The sequence below is a fragment of the Rhea americana genome, unplaced genomic scaffold, assembly GCF_003343005.1.
Source record: "Rhea americana isolate MKP2758 unplaced genomic scaffold, rheAme1 scaffold_66, whole genome shotgun sequence".
In the NCBI taxonomy this organism is placed as follows: Eukaryota; Metazoa; Chordata; class Aves; order Rheiformes; family Rheidae; genus Rhea; species Rhea americana.
In genome coordinates this window covers 709,221-728,090 of record NW_028186823.1, presented here as the reverse complement: position 1 = coordinate 728,090, position 18,870 = coordinate 709,221, and the positions used below count along the sequence as shown (strand labels likewise).

The following is an 18,870-nucleotide window of genomic DNA, read 5'->3' as shown; positions in this document are numbered from 1 at the left end:
AGCAAAACACTCCCTGATGTAATTGATGTTTTATAATTGTAAATGAGGTTTAAAAACACGTTCCCATGGTTTACGAAACAGAAATGGATTCAAGCATGTAAACTGCTGAACTGAAGCATGGGATCTATTTGAAAGAATCCACACTGCTCTTTTACTCTTTCTGTTATTTGTATATTGTATTCAAAAGGAAGGATGAAACATATGTAAAGAATCTAACCTCCTAAAAATAAAGAAATGGCTTAAGACAATGCTCCTAGCATTAAAAAAATGCAGGCAGCACTTTTAGTAAGTATAAAATATGTTTTAAAATAATTACTTTAAAACTATGCTGCTGCRGACAGTCATCTTACTGAGAAATAACAATGCTATTAATAAAACACTTTAAACTGAAGCCTTATTTCCATACTAATTTAGAATAAGCAACAATATATTACTGTACATTTATGGACAACATTCATCACATCTTGAACAGTTACACTGTATGGTATGAAGCTAAAACTCAAGTGACTTAAATTAATGGAGGAGAGCAAAAGAAATGATAAACAAGTCATTCCAAACAGTGCATAAAATGCTATCTAAAAATAAAACCAGACTCTTGTAATTTAAGTAGTAACGTCTGAATGTTCATTACATAAACTCCATTTGTGCTCATAGTCCTTAATTTATTGCAAGACAGTTAAGAAAATGAATTGAATCTGTCAAATAACGCAAACAGTTGCTGATCAGGCAAAGCCAACAGAATAATATTATAATCCATGCCAAGTACTACGTATAAGTATATACAAAGTGACAGCTTTTATTTTAAAAACAAAAGGAATTCAGTTTAGTTTCAAATGGTGGAGTGTTCTTCACAGTAATCTCAAATTGTAAGAGGGAAGAAAAAAATTATATAAAAGGTTTTAAATCACCAGAACAAGATGAAGACACAGGAAATAGTTTCAAATAGGAAATATGTAAGTCATTTTTCATAATCATAACATTAGCTTTGTAAAAGTTGCACCTGTTACATTAAGATCCAAAATAGCCTCTCTAGGCAAAATTTTAACTGTTTCTACCATTCACATATAATCTCCACACATTTATACATTATCAGCTAAAACAGAGCTCCAGGTCAAAACATTTACAGCAAAGTATTTTAAACACTCGCATTTATTTGGTTAACTTTCATTTAAGAAGGGATTTACAATCCCTTTGCATTGGAATTGCATAATATGGTGCTCTCTTAAGTATCACTGTTCAAGCAAGGAACAGTTCAAGCATGAAAAAATACACTAGCTGCTTGTTCAGAAAGCATCAAAGTAACAAGAGCAAACAATATATCCACATAGGTTTGATCCCACAGTGTAAGAACTGCAATCCACTTTAGGGCAACATAAGCATGAGTTCAAAGACACAGTAGGTAAACTGAATTTTGCCATCTCTTCTCTGTCCTCTAGATATTACACAACCTCAAAGCTACAAAATATGTATGTTACTCTACAYAGAGGACAATCTATAGTAGATGAGACACACACATGCATACACAAACACACACACTCTGGAAGGGCTTGTTTTATTTGCAGGACGGCCTTCTCAGCAAAGATTCTTACATAAGCAAGACTGGGAAAGTATTTTGCATTTACTGCTCCCTCTCTCTGCTTGCACTAGTTAAAATGTTTTGTCTTTACCTAAGACGGCTCTCACAATTACTACTTTCTGGGCTGTGTGCCTGTYTCAGGTCCTTTTCTTTACTCCTATATTATAGAAAATGTTTTGTTGATTTGCACCTTTATCCCAGTACAATTCAGTTTTCATTTGTTTTCAAAAAGTCCCATTTTACTCTATATTCAGATAGGTTACTTTGCTTTCACTAGGATATTGGACTTTTATGCTCAAATGTTCTCCCACAACAGTAAGTAACACAGGAGTGATACTCTCCATTCCATTTGAATTTCAATCATTGTTCAGTAGTTGTTTTGCCTGTATTTTCTGACAATGCATGTTTTATTACTACTCTTTAATCATCACAGAAGCTTAATAAATAGGGTAAGGCACTAAAAAACACTAAAAGACACTAAAAAAATCCTCACTTGAACTAAATGTATTAAAATTTTAGGTATTAATTACTCTTGGACAGGTTTAGGTTAAGATGCGAAATCTAAACTTGTGTTTTAAGGAAGCAAAACCTCAATGCAAATGTAAATATTATTTAGGAAACTTTGTAAAAAATCCATTTCATTTATATAATTAACTAGAGTATTTGAGATTGCAGTCCTTCCTTAATCTTCTCCCCTTAATTAACAGAAAAGGAGTTCATAAGCACATTATGAGTCAGAAAAGCACTCCAGCAAACAAGGAATGACATTCATAATATATCAGAGGAAAAAGTATGTACGTTTTCATATACTACAATAACACTAACAACTTTATTTAAATACTAAAAAGTTGAAAAAGAAGATATAGTTATTTCCCTCCTCTTGCTACCATCATGAGTCAACCATAATGCAGTCAAACTGGAAGCCGCTTTTTTACCCTTCTCTTTATATGCACATTCATATAAATGTAACTACTATCCTTCTGGGTTTGTTTTTTTTTTTTTTTTTTAATTGCTTAATAATGTTCAGCGACTTATTTTAAAACATGACAAAACTGAACACTGTTGTCCTACAAATGTCTAATACTGCAGTTCATTATCACAATACTATTTAAAACAGCCTTCTTGTAATGATTTTATTCACACAACAGAAAAGCAACACTACCCAATCAACATGCTGGCTGACATATTATGTGTTCTTCAGCTCTCCTTATGGTACACATCTTGACTTAAAAGCACCAGTTTGGTCATCTATCTTAAATGGTCACATTTAAAAACTATAAGCTGGATTCTATTTTCTATGTTGTGATTGAGCAGGATAGTTTACCAACCTACAAAAAGCAGTATCTGAAAAACTCAAAGGTTGCAAAGGAGTCACTGCAGATTCAATAATAGTCTGCAAGCCTTTAGTATTGATTATGATGTACTAATCGAAAAATGTGCATCTCAAAGCTCAGCCAAATTTCTGGGTTGGCACTTGACATAAATCTTCCCCTGTCACTCCAAGATGTGCTTATCTAGTTGGAGGAGTGAGGTGAAAGGACAAAAGAATCAGTTACTTCTGAGAATATATTCTTTTTCCTCTAAGTTTGTCAAGAAGAGGTATATTTAACCTCTACTTTCAGATGTAATCATTTGCAATGTTATTGAATCAGGTCAAGCAGTTTAGGAATGCTCTTGACAGGAATTTTCAAAAGTCACATCCACACAGGAAGCTCCTCATCTGACAGAGTCCTTACACTAAAACTGCATATTCTTACCACATATAAGAACCTCTTCTGTCTAATCCTCCCTATGCCTTTCCACATAAGAGCACAGAATCCACACTGATGGATAGAGAAACCTAAATTCTTACTGCTTAATCATCTGAGATTTTCAAATAGGCAAACAAGAAAAATAAATATGATATGTATTACATGTGCTAATGTTACAGATGAGCCCCAATATAGCATAAACTTAGGTGGATATGATATCACATGATATCATGCCTACCTCTTTATCATGCATCGGAAAGGATGTGGCCTGCAGAATACCTCATGTGCTAGATAGAGATTTAAAATATTTTGTTTAAAAGTTTCTCTCAAGTTTTCTGAATGGAGCTTTAGAGTCACCTGTAATTTTGGCCACTAAATTTCTGCTCAGAAGAAACCATAACAGTTCGTTTTCCTGCTGGCAACCAAAAAGCTCAGTTCATCCTTTCCAAATATATGCTTTTTCTTTTCTTTTTTTTCCCCCAATTTTGATTTTTTTCTCCATCCCATGTTTTTATTCCTGACATAATTCCTGACATAAGGGAATGTATGCCAATTAAGCTCGGGGTTTTCTTTTTTCCAGAAAATTTGTTTGTTGAACTTTTCAACCAAACACCTTTTTTTTTTTTTTTTAATCTTGGTGCTCAGAACACAACTTTTTAGTATTACAGTAATAATTACAGCAATAACTACATCAGTGTCAGCAAATATCAGGCATCTGAATTAGTTTGCTGAAGTTACATGCAGCATATTGTGTACTATTCCCTCTTTATACCTTATTTTTAAACTTCAAAAGGAAAACTGCTTTCACTTAAAGTACACAAAGTATGTGCTTCTCTACAAAGGTTTCCTATGTYGAAGAAGCATGCCATTTTTGTGGTATAAATTCAATGCACTTGCTGAAATATATTCTCCCTCAGCTTTGTTTATGCACATATATCTAGAATCATGTACAAAATAAACTCAGTAGAATAAAGCCTGGTAGGTCATATTTTTAATGAAAGTAAGACTGTTTCCAGATACTGTATTTTTTTTTGTTGTTTAAGATATTCCACAGATACTGTGTCTACTTGTTAGAAAGTAAAAAGAAAATAATTTTTGTTTCTTGTCTTATTAATGGCACACCTGTTTGGAATAACTTTTTACAATGATGGTATTGTTATATATAACAATACAAATACATAAAATAAAAATTGAAAAATTGTAAAGTTATTCTCTACCTTCTTCCTTGACCTTCATCCTGAAGGCAGCAACTGAATAACAACTTTATTGTCTCTGTAACAAATACTCAAACACCTTAGCAAAAAGGTGTATGCACAGAAACTCTTTCTTGTTATTTTTTCCTCAGAATCTCTCAAAGAGGGCCTAACAATCTGCAGATCCACAATAACAACATTTCAGATCCACAACATTATCAGGGAGTGTTATGTTCTATTCTCTAACAGAATAGTTTGCCAGAGGGCTGAAACATGAAACAGAAACCAATGGAAGGAAGATTTTTTTTTTTTTTTTTTTTGGGGGGGGGGGGGGGAAGCCCAGAAGAAACATCAAAACGTATAAAAATGGTTTGTGTTCTGAAGAACTACAATAGGACTCCTAATAAAGTACTATTCAGTCCTTTAAAATACCCAACTTCACGCACAGGAATTGCATGCTACATTTGAGGCAAAATATCTGAACATTAAGGCATTTCTCTACTTTCTCAACTTCAGCCCCAACCTGTCTACCACAAAAAAAAAAAAAAAAAAAGTAATCAAAACTATGTCAAGAATTTGCCATTCAAAAGATAAATAAATTCAACAAGTAAGCAAATATCACAATCAACCATTATCAGTAATTCAAAACTATCCTGATTTTTTTTAAATRCATGAAGCATCCCAAAATTAAAACTGTAATCATGATTATTTAACTGACTTCTATTAAAATTATCTGCAGAAATTCAACGTACTGACACTGAAATTTTATCACTTACTACTCACCTGTGCTGTGATACATCAGTCATTTGTGCATTTGAGTTTTGATATTAAGCATTTTAAAAGTAATTAACTGCAGAAGTATGTGGATATGCAGCAACAATAAATGTGACTGTTTTTGTGAAACTGATGCACTATAACACATGCATAATTTTTAAAAATTAATTTAAATGATTACCGTTAACATAAGGAAGATGAATGCAGATATTCCTAGAATGAGGATTTCTTTATTCCCTTTGCTTTCCATATGCAACTTGCGATAATATGGTCCTATGAGATAAGTCTTTATAACAAGACATATAAGAAAAACAGCAGCCAGAGAAAAGAGAATTTGGCCAATCAGTATCAGTATTCTCAGTATTTCCTTGACAATGCTGAAATAGAAAAACAAACAACCATTTCTTTAAACTGCTCTCTTGCCCCTAAATCAGTTTCACTTAAGTGAAACAGTGTCATTGCAAAGATGATCAAAATTACCCTAGGTACCTATTGTAGGTACCTACAATAAGGTATTTAGATAAATAAGCAAACAGCATGAATACTAAATCTGCTGAATGTCCAGTAATCTCTTTTACAGCCTAGAATTTACTTCTAAGCCATTTCTAAAACAGTAACAACAAAAAACTTTTGTTAGTTGATCAAGGCGATTTATCAGGCTCAATAATACTACCTCATAGTCTTTGACAGAAATATACCTTCAGTGAATGAAGTAGCTCTGAAGAACTTCACTTATTTTCAACAGTAACAAACTTTTCTGCACTAGCAAATTTTAATCTGATTATTAGGCAGGACAAAGGTATCTGGAGCAGAAAGAATATTCTCACATAACATTGTAATTACAAATAGTAAAGGGAACTCAAGAGAATAAAGCATGCATTTTTCAAGAAATTAGTATTTTAAGTGTAGCTTTCTTATATTCATATTTGTAATCAGCATACTAAATTGGAAAGGGAGTTTATACATACAGCAATTCCTTTACCTGGAATAGGTGCTAGCTCCTGCTTGAATAAGTGTAGGCATGACAGCTATAAATAAACCAAGCTGCACATCCTGCATCACCAACATGCCAAGTAGTACACTACTATAGTCGATATCCCCTGTACATCCCCCAAAAAGGAAAAAAAAAGTCACCAAAACATTCATCAGAATCTGAGTACTTTTAGTGCTCAAATATCTACAAATGTCTTCATCAAATGGAGGCTAAGCATGGTTCTCTATGGGATGAGAACATTCAAAGCATTCTATCTTTTCAACCATTAGGTAAATCACACCTATAAAATATTCATATGAAGCTTCTGTTATACAATAAAAATATAGACTTTGCATAGCAGTTAAACACTAGTTGTGCATTTACTGTAATTTCTGTATCAAAAACTTACAGCATACAGCATAATRGGCATGCGTAATTTAACAAGAGACTGAATATTTAAAATATTTCCTTTGAATCTAAACACTGGAATATGAATATTCTAAAGATAAAAAAGCCTTAATGCAATATGTATGAAGCAAGTACAAGAGGAAGAAAGCAAGTTGGCAAAATTTTTGAAAGGAAACATTTAGGAGCTATTTGAGAAGTTAGCAATGTGGCACTTGAAAGGACTTGGKACTACCCGAGTTGGTCTTAGATTGCAGAAAAAGGACATGAATTACTTCATTTAGCCTTTATGCCATGATGACAGATTGGTAATAATGGTCTAATTTGCTAACTTCTTTAAAGCACAAGGATTTCAGACCTCAATTCATGAGTACTGCATGGGCCATACACTCTTCCTCTAAGGAAGACAGGCTATGCAGATAGTAGGTACGTCTCATAACAAGAATGCATTGGTCAGTGTTAAAAGATGATTCCTTGTAAATCAGCTTGACAAGGCTTTTTTAAAACAAACAAACAAACAAACAATAATTTGACATGACGTAATATTACAAAGCTCAACTACTTTCAAGTCTTATTGCAGATTCTACAGTATTTTATTGCAGATTCTATAGTAATCTGTATTTAAATCATACCTACCTTCTTTATCTCCTCGAACACTACCTGCAAGAAATCTGGACACCAATGGTGTGCTCGATAAAGACAAACAAGTAGAAATAAAGACACTTTGTGTTGGTCTAATTTGGAGCAAGTGTCCCCATAATAAACCAAAGGCAATCATCAGAACTGTCATGTAGCAGGGTCCTTGCAAAGATATCTTCCACACCTCGAGAAGAAAACAAATTCCATTTATGAAGTCTGAGGATGTTTTTCTCACTCGTATCTTACAAAGCTTTTCAGTGCAAGTAGTTAAAAATGCATAATTTGGAGATACAGTGCTGGTTCACAGAAGTAATAGACTCTCATCCTACATATCCTAAAACTCTAAAGGTATTACGTCTAGTAGATTATATTYCATTCCAGGGCTCATTACCAGAAGCTAAGCAAATTCTCTGGAGCTCAAAGACCAACAAATGAAGGGTGAAAGGTCCAGTATGAACTGAACTATATCAATATCAAACAGAAGACCAGTTATTTACTGTGATTTCAGCAAAAAATAGTAGGAGTGGTGAGGACCATCATCAATACCAGCAGTCCACTCTGCAGTGGGATGCACACAGCTTTCAAGTGGCTTGCATACCAGTAGTAATTTACATATTACAGTTTAGGAACCTCTTAATTACTAAACATACTAGAAGATTGTTAGCTCTAACTTAAGATAGATTAAAATAGTAGATTTTGTGGAACGCTCATAAACTTTAACATATTTCAATGAAAGTTTTTGTCGTCTCATGGACTAACCATGACTAATTTAGGGACAAATCACAGAATACAAGTACACTTTTAATAGTGGAAATACAGCTGCAAAATAYGAAAATTCTAGCTGTTCTGGGGTTGGGGTCTTTTTGTGCCTTTTTTTTTTCTTTTTTTTAACAAGGTAGCATTTTTTTAATTAAAAACAAAAGGAACTTGTAACTTTTTGCTGGATTCTGGTGGCCACAGCATTTAATATTCCAGTTGTATCAACACACTTGCAGAATCAGTTTATCAGCCAAAAGAGCATGTATCAATTCACTACGCAGCATTTGCTAAACTGATTATTTTTACGATAGGACTGGCAAAACATCACTGAACAATGAATCACAGCAACTGGATTGCATGGATAGCAAAGATACTAATTGCCATAAATTATGTGAGAAATTCCTAGCAATCAAACTGTTTTACTGAAATGGAAAGGAATAGTAAAGTGTTTTGGAAGCATTAAGTAAATAATGCTTTCTTTTCTTTCCAAAGATTTAAGAAGCAGTAGCAATTGTCATATTTGTCTTCTCAAAAAAAAAAGTAAAATGTTACCCTAGAATGTTACAGACAGAGCATAAAAATATGAAACAGACCTGATTACAAGATTTAATTGCTAATGTTCAAGTTAGGCAGAAGTATTATAAGGAAATACCTTTCTTAATCTTTCAGGAGAAAATTCTAGACCAACCAGAAAGAGAGTGAAGAATACACCAAACTCTCCTAATGTCTCCACTTGTACAATAGACTGTTAAAAAATAAAATAAAAATCAGTGCATAGTAGCCTACTTTCAATGCAAACTACAAGTCTACTATCAATTCAAATCATTTCTTATTATGTTTCCATAGGCAGTTCGCTCACTGGTCATATGACATCAAAAGTTTTCTCAGCATCTTGAAGATTTTTCCCATGACCTGGCTACTACTACACAATTTGGCTGGACAATGCTAGTTGCCTAAATACACGTGCTCTTCAGTTAGGTAAGTTTTATTGCTTGTTCAACACAAATCGGTTAAGCTTTATGTGTATGTTACTAAATCCTCAAGGCTATGTTCTAGAAGTTACTTGGGGCTAGTTATTTCATTGCCTTGCAGGTATACAGACCCTGCTAGAAGGTATACAGACTCTGTTGGACTGTAGTAGTTGTTCTTCCCTCCAGCCTATAGACTCCATGTATCTACATCTCAGACCAGTGTAACTACCAGCCTTTCCTCTTCAGAGAGAGGTACAAGGGTACAAGAACAAGAAAAGCAGATGCCTAGTATTTCTTTTTAACATATTTACAGTCCAAAGGAGAGGAGAATAGAGAATATCCTTGATCATGCAGAAGTGGAGATGAGGAATAGCTTCCCCCCAGATTAGAATCTGCCTGCCTCCTCAGTTCCTCCCACACTCCACATTTTTATGAAATGCAGAAGACTAAAGGAGACAATACGCTATAAGAGACCCAGTAAACATGAATAAGCATTATCCAGAAGAATGTTTAACCACAGCTCCATAAGAAACTGTCCTAAAGAAAACTCCCTCATCTCTGTTCTGACCACTCATCTTCCTGCAAATTTCAGTGCAAATCCACTGTTGAATCTCTTTCTAATGACAAACGTACAAACTTKTTTCTCTATCTAAGCAGTCAAGCTTTCCAGATATTCTCAACTGTGGTGTTATATACCACAAAAAGGTATTTTAATCTCATCTTTTCAGAATGCAAAATGAAAGTGTAGTTTTAGGAAGGAAGGCTAAAAAGAGATTGACAGAAACCTATAAAGTCTCTTCATTCTCATTTACCTTTGAGCCCATTGGTCAATTTCACCTAAGAGCAGAGGTTCCACAGATCCTAAGTTCCACTGAGCTAAGTGGATGTCAAGGAAACAGATGCATTTTACTTAACTTCATATTAACATGCAACCTTCACATTTGTTTCATTTTGCCTGCTGGCTAAACAATCTGTTAACGCATACCAGACCACTAGCGAAACATGTGTAACCTCAGACCAACCCTAGATTCCACTGCTGCTCATTCACCTAGTAATCAGGGAACATGTGATGGAGCCAAAAAGGTTCAAGAGATTTTAGGAATGTGGGCAGGAGGACTGAAGAACTTGGGTTACTAGGCTGGATGGAAGAGCTGYAGAGATGCAAAATAACTCTCTAGGGAGCCAACCTATGCTACTCATTGAACAACTGTTTTAAACACCTGCACTGTTGTCAGCATCGACTTTTTGCAAGTTCTTGAATATTTGATATCTTTTCTTAATTTAGCTCCAAACATGATGCTTTACGATAAATAACAATAAATAAAAAAATAGGAAAAAATATCAAAAACAGCCCTTCAGCTTTCACTCCAAAAAAATTTCTTGCCATAGTTACATAAGAGAAAAAAAATGAAGCCAAAGGGATTTAAAGATGTAATTTCAAGGCCTCACTTTACATAGGTCAATGTTTGGATTTTTTTAAATACATTTGAGGTTAGCAATATCATATTTTTCTAAAAATATTCTTAGAGTTTTCAGTAAATGAAACCAGTTAAAGCACAGCAGTAATCTGCACATTTACCTTGATACTATTTAATCCTGATGGTCCTAAGAGTACTCCACAGATGATATACCCAAACATTGTTGGCAATCCTATTGTTGTGCACAGCCAACCACATGGCAAAGACAACATTCCTATTGTCACAATATCCTGTATATAAGATTTACAAATACATTAATACAAAGAACACAAAGTTATAGTGAAATTAGACTCTCATCCTTCAAAGAAAAATGGCACTRTAAAAATTAGATGTAGAGTACTGTGTAGAATCTATGATAACAAAACATCAAACATCAGTAAAATAAGCTGAACACTGTTGTAGGCATAAACACTACAGTTTTGCAGGCGCAGTACAATTTACATTTAAATAAAATTATGAAATAGATCTGTTTTGTTTTAAAAAAAATAAAAATAATCATATCCATTYATTCTTTACCAAGCACACACACAATAGAAACATTCCTATGTATTTTCCAGCCTCAGTTTCCTTATCATAAGGCACATATGAACAAACTCTCTCATGACAGTATGCAAGCTATTTACCAGGCACAGCAGTAGCTCTATTTAACAGTGTGTAGTTAGAGAGCAGGAGAGATGCTGCCTCACAGTTACAAGAAGTCAAATAAAATAGAGAGGAGTCATGTAGTATGTATGTTTAAAATCACAACCAGTCTTGTGAGGAGTACACCTGGGAGTGAGGAAAACATTAGCCAGGTCACCAGTGGAAGGGGGAGTCATGAATGCTAGGGCAATTTTAAAGGGACAGATGCTGAAATTATATAAAGCAGCACTGGCATGGAAACAAGTGGGAATAAGTCACCCTAAAATGAATGATGCAAGCATCTAAAATTACCTTTATAAAATGATGATCAGCACGAGGAATGGTTGAGTCTCTGGGTTTTGTAAGGATATACTGATTGTTCTGGGAATCAATAAGCATGCTAAGACCTAAGTCATCTTCTACTTCTCTTTTTGAAGCATTTCTTTTGGAGTTGGCTTCATCTTCTTCCACCCTTAAAACTGCTTCAAAGTTAACACCTCTTACCTTTCAAGAAAAACAAGTAACAAAAAATTTGTTAGTGGAGCATATGGTAACAGGCTACGAGCTCTGCTTGAAGTTTCTCCAGGATACATTGAAGCCAAGTAAAAATACTGCAGTTCGGTCTTAAGAGAAATTTTATCAGACTTTATCAAAAAAATGATGTCCACAGCTGAAAATGTAACTTCAATGAGGGTTTTTCCAAGCCCACTTATTAGTGAAACAATGTCTCTTTAGATAAGTTGTCCAACCAAAAAATAGCAAGACAAGCAAGCAAAGCTGTAGAATTTCRATTCAGTATTTTCAATTGAATTTAATCTGTTATTTTCTTTTCTTTTTTTTTAATTTTGGCACCTTTAGACCACAAWAGTATAAGGTCTATAGTAAGTCTGGTTTAAAATGAAACATTTTTATTGATTTGAACAGAAATCTCTCTTAATCAGAGCTTAGAAACTAAYGATCAGTTCACAAAAATCAGATAGTGGCTATACCCTCAGTCAAGAAAAAAGTCAGTACCCTGCAGAATTGAAGGGGAGAAGATGCAAACTGTTTCTACTCAGCTCTATCTTCAGTGTCTTAAAATTGTTCACTGAACAATGAAATCAGTTCTGTCTTCTACTTTGTAATTAAATTAGTGTTAATGCAGATTCTCAGAATACTCTGAAATTCTTTCAAATTCTTATGCTATTCTCATTCCGATGACTGATTAACATACAACTTCTCTGGATTATCTTATTTTGCCTGTGCAATTTCCCAATTTTAAGATGACAGGCAGTCAGATAAGGCATCTATAAAATATCAGCCTATTTGCCTTCAGAGTCCCCTGCACCTTTAAACAAATTGTTCAGATAAATATTGCATTTTCAGTATTTAATACTGACATTTCACTTGCAAGTTTTATCCTTTTCTTCACTCCATATATTTATTTTAAAAGACAAACTTCTTATTATAGGCATTACCTCTTCCTCTATTTTTGTACATTATTCAACATGATGGGCCTTTAAAGAATTGGAAGCCACTAAGAATCAAATGGGGAAAAGAAATGCAGAATCTGAAACAAATTCTGAAGTCTGCAGAATTATTTAGAAGTAGCAAGTATTTACTTCAAGTACCAACGTTTTTATGTGCTGTATTGAGATGCTGATGGCCATTTTCTTCTCACACATTATGAAAGTTGTCTTTTCATCCCTTTTTCCACAACCTGTCTTATTATATCTATTCTGTTTTTACATCTCTAAGCTCCCCATTTACCAGGCTATTTTGCATTCCAGAATGAAGTGTCCATTGTCAAGTTTAAGAGCCCAARCTGCATGTTTTCAGCTGAGACAAGAAAGCAGGAGCAGCTGCATGCCCTGTACATGCAAGCTATTCTCACAGTATTGGAACAAAGAAAGGCTTCCCTACAGTCAGGGAACATGCAGAACTGTTTCTGTGTAGAAGACCCAACAGGTTCTCAATCCTACCATTTTTCTGGCATCTTTGCTCCTGATTCCCACCCTKTGCTTCTCCAGGGATACCAAAATAGTGCTCAGTGCACAACTAAAATTTGGTTCTGCAATTTAAAATATACTCTAAACTGACTTTCCCACATGAATTACTTCAGTATTTAGTGCAGTGCCCTCATCTTGCAGGTGACTATTACTTTGCCTAAAATCAAAACACTAGTAAGCCAACTTCTGTTCTAGTATCTTCTTGGGAATTTAATCCTATGACATCAGTGATAGTATTCAATACACAAATTATAAAACACATCAATATCACAGCATCTTCTTTGAAACTCTGGAATTCTAAATTCATATACAACATGTTGCATGCTCCTTTGTATTTGGTAGCTTTTGTGTGTGGAACCAAACTTCTCTGTATCAAATCAGTAGCAAAAGCAAGACAAGGGAAAATGTGGGCCTGCTGCTGAACGGGTGGGTGTCCTAGTGACAATGGATACAGAGAAAGCAGAGTTACTGAATGCCTTCTTTGCTTCAGTCTTTACTGCTAAGTGAGCTCTCAAGAATCCCAGACCCTGGAAATGACGAAGAAAGTCTGGAAAGACTTTCCTTTGGTCAAGGAGGATTGGGTTAGGGATCTTTTGGGCAAACTTGACAGCCACAAATCTATGGACCTTGATGGGAGGCATCCACAAGCACTGAGGGAGCTGGTGRATGTTATTGCTTGGCTGCTCTCCATCATCTTTGAAAGATCATGGAGAACAGGAGAGGTGTCTGAGGACTAGAGGAAAGCTAATGTCACTTGTGTCTTCACGACATGAGGGCAAGAAGGGCAATGAGGAGGACCCAGGCAACTACAGTCCAGTCAGCCTCACCTCCATCCATGGAACAGCTCAGAGGAAAAGCAGGTGACCAGGACTAGTCAGCATGGATTCACCAAGATGAAATCATGATTAACCAATCTGATAGCRTAATGACTGGCTGGGTAGATGAGGGGAGAGCAGTGGATGTTGTGTACCTTGACTTCAGCAAGGCTTTCGACGCTGTCTCCCATAACATCCTCCTAGAGAAGCTCAGGAAGCGTGTGTTAGATGAGTGGACAGTGAGGTGGACTGAGAACTGGCTGAAGGGCAGAGCTCAGAGGGTTGTCATCAGTGGYGCCGGGTCCAGTTGAAGGCCTGTAGCTAGTGGAGTTTCCCAGGGCTCAGTACTGGGTCCCATCCTGTTCAAYTTTTTCATCAATGACCTGGATGAGGAGACAGAGTGCCTCCCCAATGATACCAAGCTGGGAAGAGTGACTGATATACCTGAGGGCTGTGCTGCCATTCAGAGAGATCTGGACAGRCTGGAGAGCTGGGTGTAAAGGAATCTCATGAGGTTCAACAAGGGCAAGTGCAGAGTCCTGCACCTAGGGAGAAATAACCCCATGCACCAGTACAGGCGGGGGGCTGACCTGCTGGAAAGCAGCTCTGCAGAGAAAGACCTGGGAGTGCTGGCGGACAAGTTGACCATGAGCTCCTGTGACCAAGAAGGCCACTGGTATCCTGGGCTGCATTAGGAAGAGTGTTGCCAGCAGGTCAAGGGAGGTGATCCTGACCCTCTATTCAGCCCTGGGGAGGCCTCATCTCGAGTACTGTGTCCAGTTCTGGACTCCCCAGGACAAGAGAGACATGGAGCTACTGGAGAGAGTCCAGAGCAGGGCTATGAAGATGGTTAGGAGACTGGTGCATCACCCCTATGATGAAAAGCTGCGAGAGCTGGGCCTGTTTAGCCTGGAGAAGAGCAGACTGAGAGGGGATCTTATCAATGTCTACAAATACCTTAAGGGAGGGTGTCAAGAGGATGAGGCTGGACTTTTTTCAGTGGCACCCAGTGACAGGACAGGAGGCAATGGGCACAAGTTGAAACACAGGAAGTTCCACCTGAATATGAGGAGGAATTTCCTCCCTGTGAGAGTAACAGAGCACTGCAACAGATTGCCAAGAGAAGTTGTACAGTCTCCTTCTCTGGAGATATTCAAAACCCGCCTGGACATGATCCCGTGCAACGTGCTCTAGGTAACTCTGAGCAGGGAGATTGGTCTTAGATGATCTCCAGAGGTCCCTTCCAACCTCAACCATTCTGTGATTCTGTGGAATTTAAAATTATCATATGATATGACTGGATAAATACGTTCATCATCCAGTGAAGTTTAAGGTATAGTTCAGAAACAATATTAAGAATACAGGGAAGATATCTTAAAACTAAGAAAATTACAAAAAAAATTATGTGTAGCAAATTTACAAAACTAAATATTGAATAGATTTTATGGTGCATTTTTGTTTTTACTGAAGAAAAGGGAACCAAAGACAAAATATGATAAAAGAGCAAGAATAGATAGCACAGATTCAGAAGAGCTTTTAAAAAATTACCAATTTGAGAATGGGAAAACAGTTATTTTAAGATTTTATTTCCTAAACAGCAGCTTCTGCAAATGGGCTGTCCATGACGGAATACAATGGATAAATACTGTCATCTTGCACTAAGTGGGTTATCTCATATTCTTTTTTCCTTTTTATCTATTACATTTCTTCTTTTAATGAGAGTGTCTATACCTTGTTCAGATTAATTACTTAGACCTTCTTTGTTCTAGTGTTTCAATTTATGAGAAAATATGTTAAATGTTTCCTGCTAAGATGGAGGTCTAAGTAGTCTTCCAGTTACCATTTTATTATTCCTCCTCTTTCATGAATAGAAGCACAAGAAAGAAAGATACATTGCTCTGCTTGGCATTTTGCCAATTAGCAGGAATGTTTCTGCTGTTCCACCTGCCCTCTTTAAAGTGTGCTGTTACGCCCTAGAGTAACAGAAGAGGGCACTCCATTTAGCTCTTCCCTATCCACTTGTGATCCTGCTAGGTAGAATTACCATTAAGTACAACTGCAGTAATCTGATGTATACAAAACAAAAAACCACTTTCTGTCAAGAGAGGACTACTCCAAAAGGGGCCTAGCTCTCTATTAGACAGCAACTGATATTCTTCCTGAAGAGAATTCATGAGCTATGCTGACCTCAGAATTTGACCTGCAAGTCAACAAAAGCCTTTCAAGACCAGAAGCCAAATAAAATTGCAACCAATACTCACATAAACAGGACCAACTCAGTCAGTCTCTTAGGAAAAGACACTAGGAGGCAGAAGTAAACTGATGTACTCCCAGCTCCTAAAACACACAGCCTTACCTGAGAGATACTGTCCATAATGTAACATTTACAAAAAAAAAAAAAAAAAAAAAAAAACAAAAACAAAAACAAAAAACAAAAAACAATAACAATGCAAGTAATCCAATGGACTGAAAAACTNAAAAACAAAAAACAAAAAACAATAACAATGCAAGTAATCCAATGGACTGAAAAACTGAAAACAAAGGAAGTCAGAAGTGAAAAAAAGAAAAAAAGCAACACAGCGAAAAAAAAAACATATTTCATGACCTTCACCAATATATCTTTTCCTAGACTAAAAACTAACTGCAAGGATTCCTGTTCTCCCATAACTTCCTCAATAAAATGAAAGAGAAGAAAAGAACTGGAGACATGACATGGTAAATCCATACCCTGCAAAGCTTACACAGTGCAGTCCTCACCACCACCAAAGAGATGTCACAACTCTCATGGGCTGTATCAGTGAGATGAAATACACTTGTCACAACGCAAAAGAGGCGGCTGCACAAAGGACTTTCAAATAAAGAAAACTGAGAAATCACCAGCAAAAAGGTGATGATTCCTGTTAGTTCATTTCATAACAAGGAAACTAAATACTACATATTTTTCTTCTGCAGAAAGGGGGGTTTAAATATATGTAAAATCAAAATGTTTTACAGTGGTCACTAAAATTCTAACAACTATTTAATATAGCATAAAAGAAACATCTCTACAATGCTAATATCAATTTAAAAATATATATGTGAATGAAAAGATCAAGTCTAAAACATTACTTACAGATTTATTGTCATCAAAAGCATGTTCTTCTATTTCCTCTTCCAGCCTATCAGCTGCCTTCCTGACGTCTTCAAGAATCTCATCAAGTATTGATAGGCTTTTGTTTTGATGTTGCATATTCTTAAGGGCTTCAACCTGATGTTTCTCTGCTGCTAAGAGTTCAACATACTCCATTTCTTCCTGTTAAATTTTACAACACACGTATAAAGTGCTAGTTCCTTTGAGCAGGAAAACATTTGACCTACACTTCTTTTGACACAAAAGTTCTAACAAGAAATGTAATCACAAAAACAATATAGATGTTACAAGGGTATTTAAAGATTGCTTTATCTTGTACCAAATTTACATTGGGGGAAAGGGGCAGAAGTAAAAAAACAAAAATGAAACAAAACACCACACACTACTACCCACCAATGGAATTCTCTAACCCATTAAACAGTAGAGCTACCTCACAATCACTATCCAGAAAAAAACAAGAGTAATTACTTTGAGGAACCCTAGACAACATTTCAGAGCCAAATAAAATTCAGAATTCAATGATTTAGCAGAGAAGTACAGTAAACTTGAAAGGATGGCTTTACTAACTACAACAATCAAATTGGAAGGAAAATAAAAAGAAGCTTAATTTTATAAATGAGTTTATAAACAGGGGAATTTTTTAAAAACTAGAATAACTGTGAAAAAAGCTACAAAGGTAAAGGTTTGGGAGAAAGTACAGATTATCAGTCAAGTATCCTAGCTGAAGTTCCTGTTTATCTTGCCCAAGAAGCATTTTTCCGTCAGAAGCAGAATACTTGACTTTGTCCATTTTTGCAGTCTTCACCTCTTACAAATTTGCACTAATGATTTATGAAATCTGTTTCTAGGGTTTGGAAGGAAGAAAAGAAGAAATACCAACTTGGTCTGATATGGTGTAAGAATACTYTTAACAGTTTTCCTGATAAACTTACATCTATCAGGATATCTCYGGGTGTCTGGAACTCTGAATGTCTGATGTTCAAAAGAAGAAAACTGAAAARAGGTTTTATTTACTGCTCAAGAATAGACTTAAGACTGCCCCTTCTATATGGTTATCAAAGCAGTAATTTAACATAATACTTTGTGCATTAACTGAGCATATTTTTGATTGGGGGGAGAAAGATAAGATGCATCACTTCACATGTGGACATTATCTTAAAGATGTGCTGGTTAAAAGAGAACAACGACAAATGAGCAAACAAATACACAATGGCATGCTTCCTTTCAGTTAGATTCAGTATAATGATAATATTCAGACAAGATTGCCCCTTTGTTCTTTCTAAAGGCCAACATCATGACCAAAGGAAAAACAGACTGGGCACTTGACACAAGCACTCTCAAGGTCAGGCTGAGTTGCCTGAAAACATCGGTTTCTATCACCATATCAGATGCACTATAACATCCAGCTAGAGAGCAGRCAGAATATGGGTCTCCTTTAGGTTTTGTATTCTCTCTGCCTTTACCGTACAGGTGTTCTACATGCTCTGGACATTTAAAATGGCCCTAAGAACACCTATTCTTAAACAACTGAACTCTTCCTTTCAAGTTCATGGATGAACGCACCCCCCCCTTGAAATCTGCAAGAATACACATATAATTCAATTAATTCCTTGATGCCAAGACAACAGTATGTTCAGAGCCACCTTGCAACCGTGGCTTAGCCTTTTTAAAATCCCAAAACTGGGAACACCTAGAAACGAATGAGCAGGATTGAGTAAGACTTTGGGGCAATACCAGTTACAAATGCAGTTTTGCTGTTGCTCACTACTGTTTAATAATGAGCGAGGAAAGTGAATT

The 18,870-nt window shown here is 35.8% G+C and overlaps 1 protein-coding gene across 9 annotated transcripts in view; it reads right to left on the bottom strand.

Moving 5' to 3' along the window:
* Positions 1 to 18,870, bottom strand: part of SLC9D1 (solute carrier family 9 member D1) — a 36,689-nt gene that overhangs the window by 10,303 nt on the left and 7,516 nt on the right. For all 9 annotated transcript variants that reach the window (XR_014897769.1, XM_085320820.1, XM_085320827.1 and 6 more), the window contains 7 exons: positions 17,056 to 17,235; positions 11,453 to 11,644; positions 10,621 to 10,749; positions 8,723 to 8,815; positions 7,309 to 7,495; positions 6,277 to 6,394; positions 5,476 to 5,671 (listed from right to left, as the gene is read on the bottom strand). Coding sequence is in view for 8 of the 9 variants with exons in the window: in XM_085320820.1 (XP_085176946.1) it covers positions 5,476 to 5,671; positions 6,277 to 6,394; positions 7,309 to 7,495; positions 8,723 to 8,815; positions 10,621 to 10,749; positions 11,453 to 11,644; positions 17,056 to 17,235 (1,095 nt within the window). In the remaining variant the exon portion in view is untranslated. The remainder of the gene's footprint in view (positions 1 to 5,475; positions 5,672 to 6,276; positions 6,395 to 7,308; positions 7,496 to 8,722; positions 8,816 to 10,620; positions 10,750 to 11,452; positions 11,645 to 17,055; positions 17,236 to 18,870) is intronic.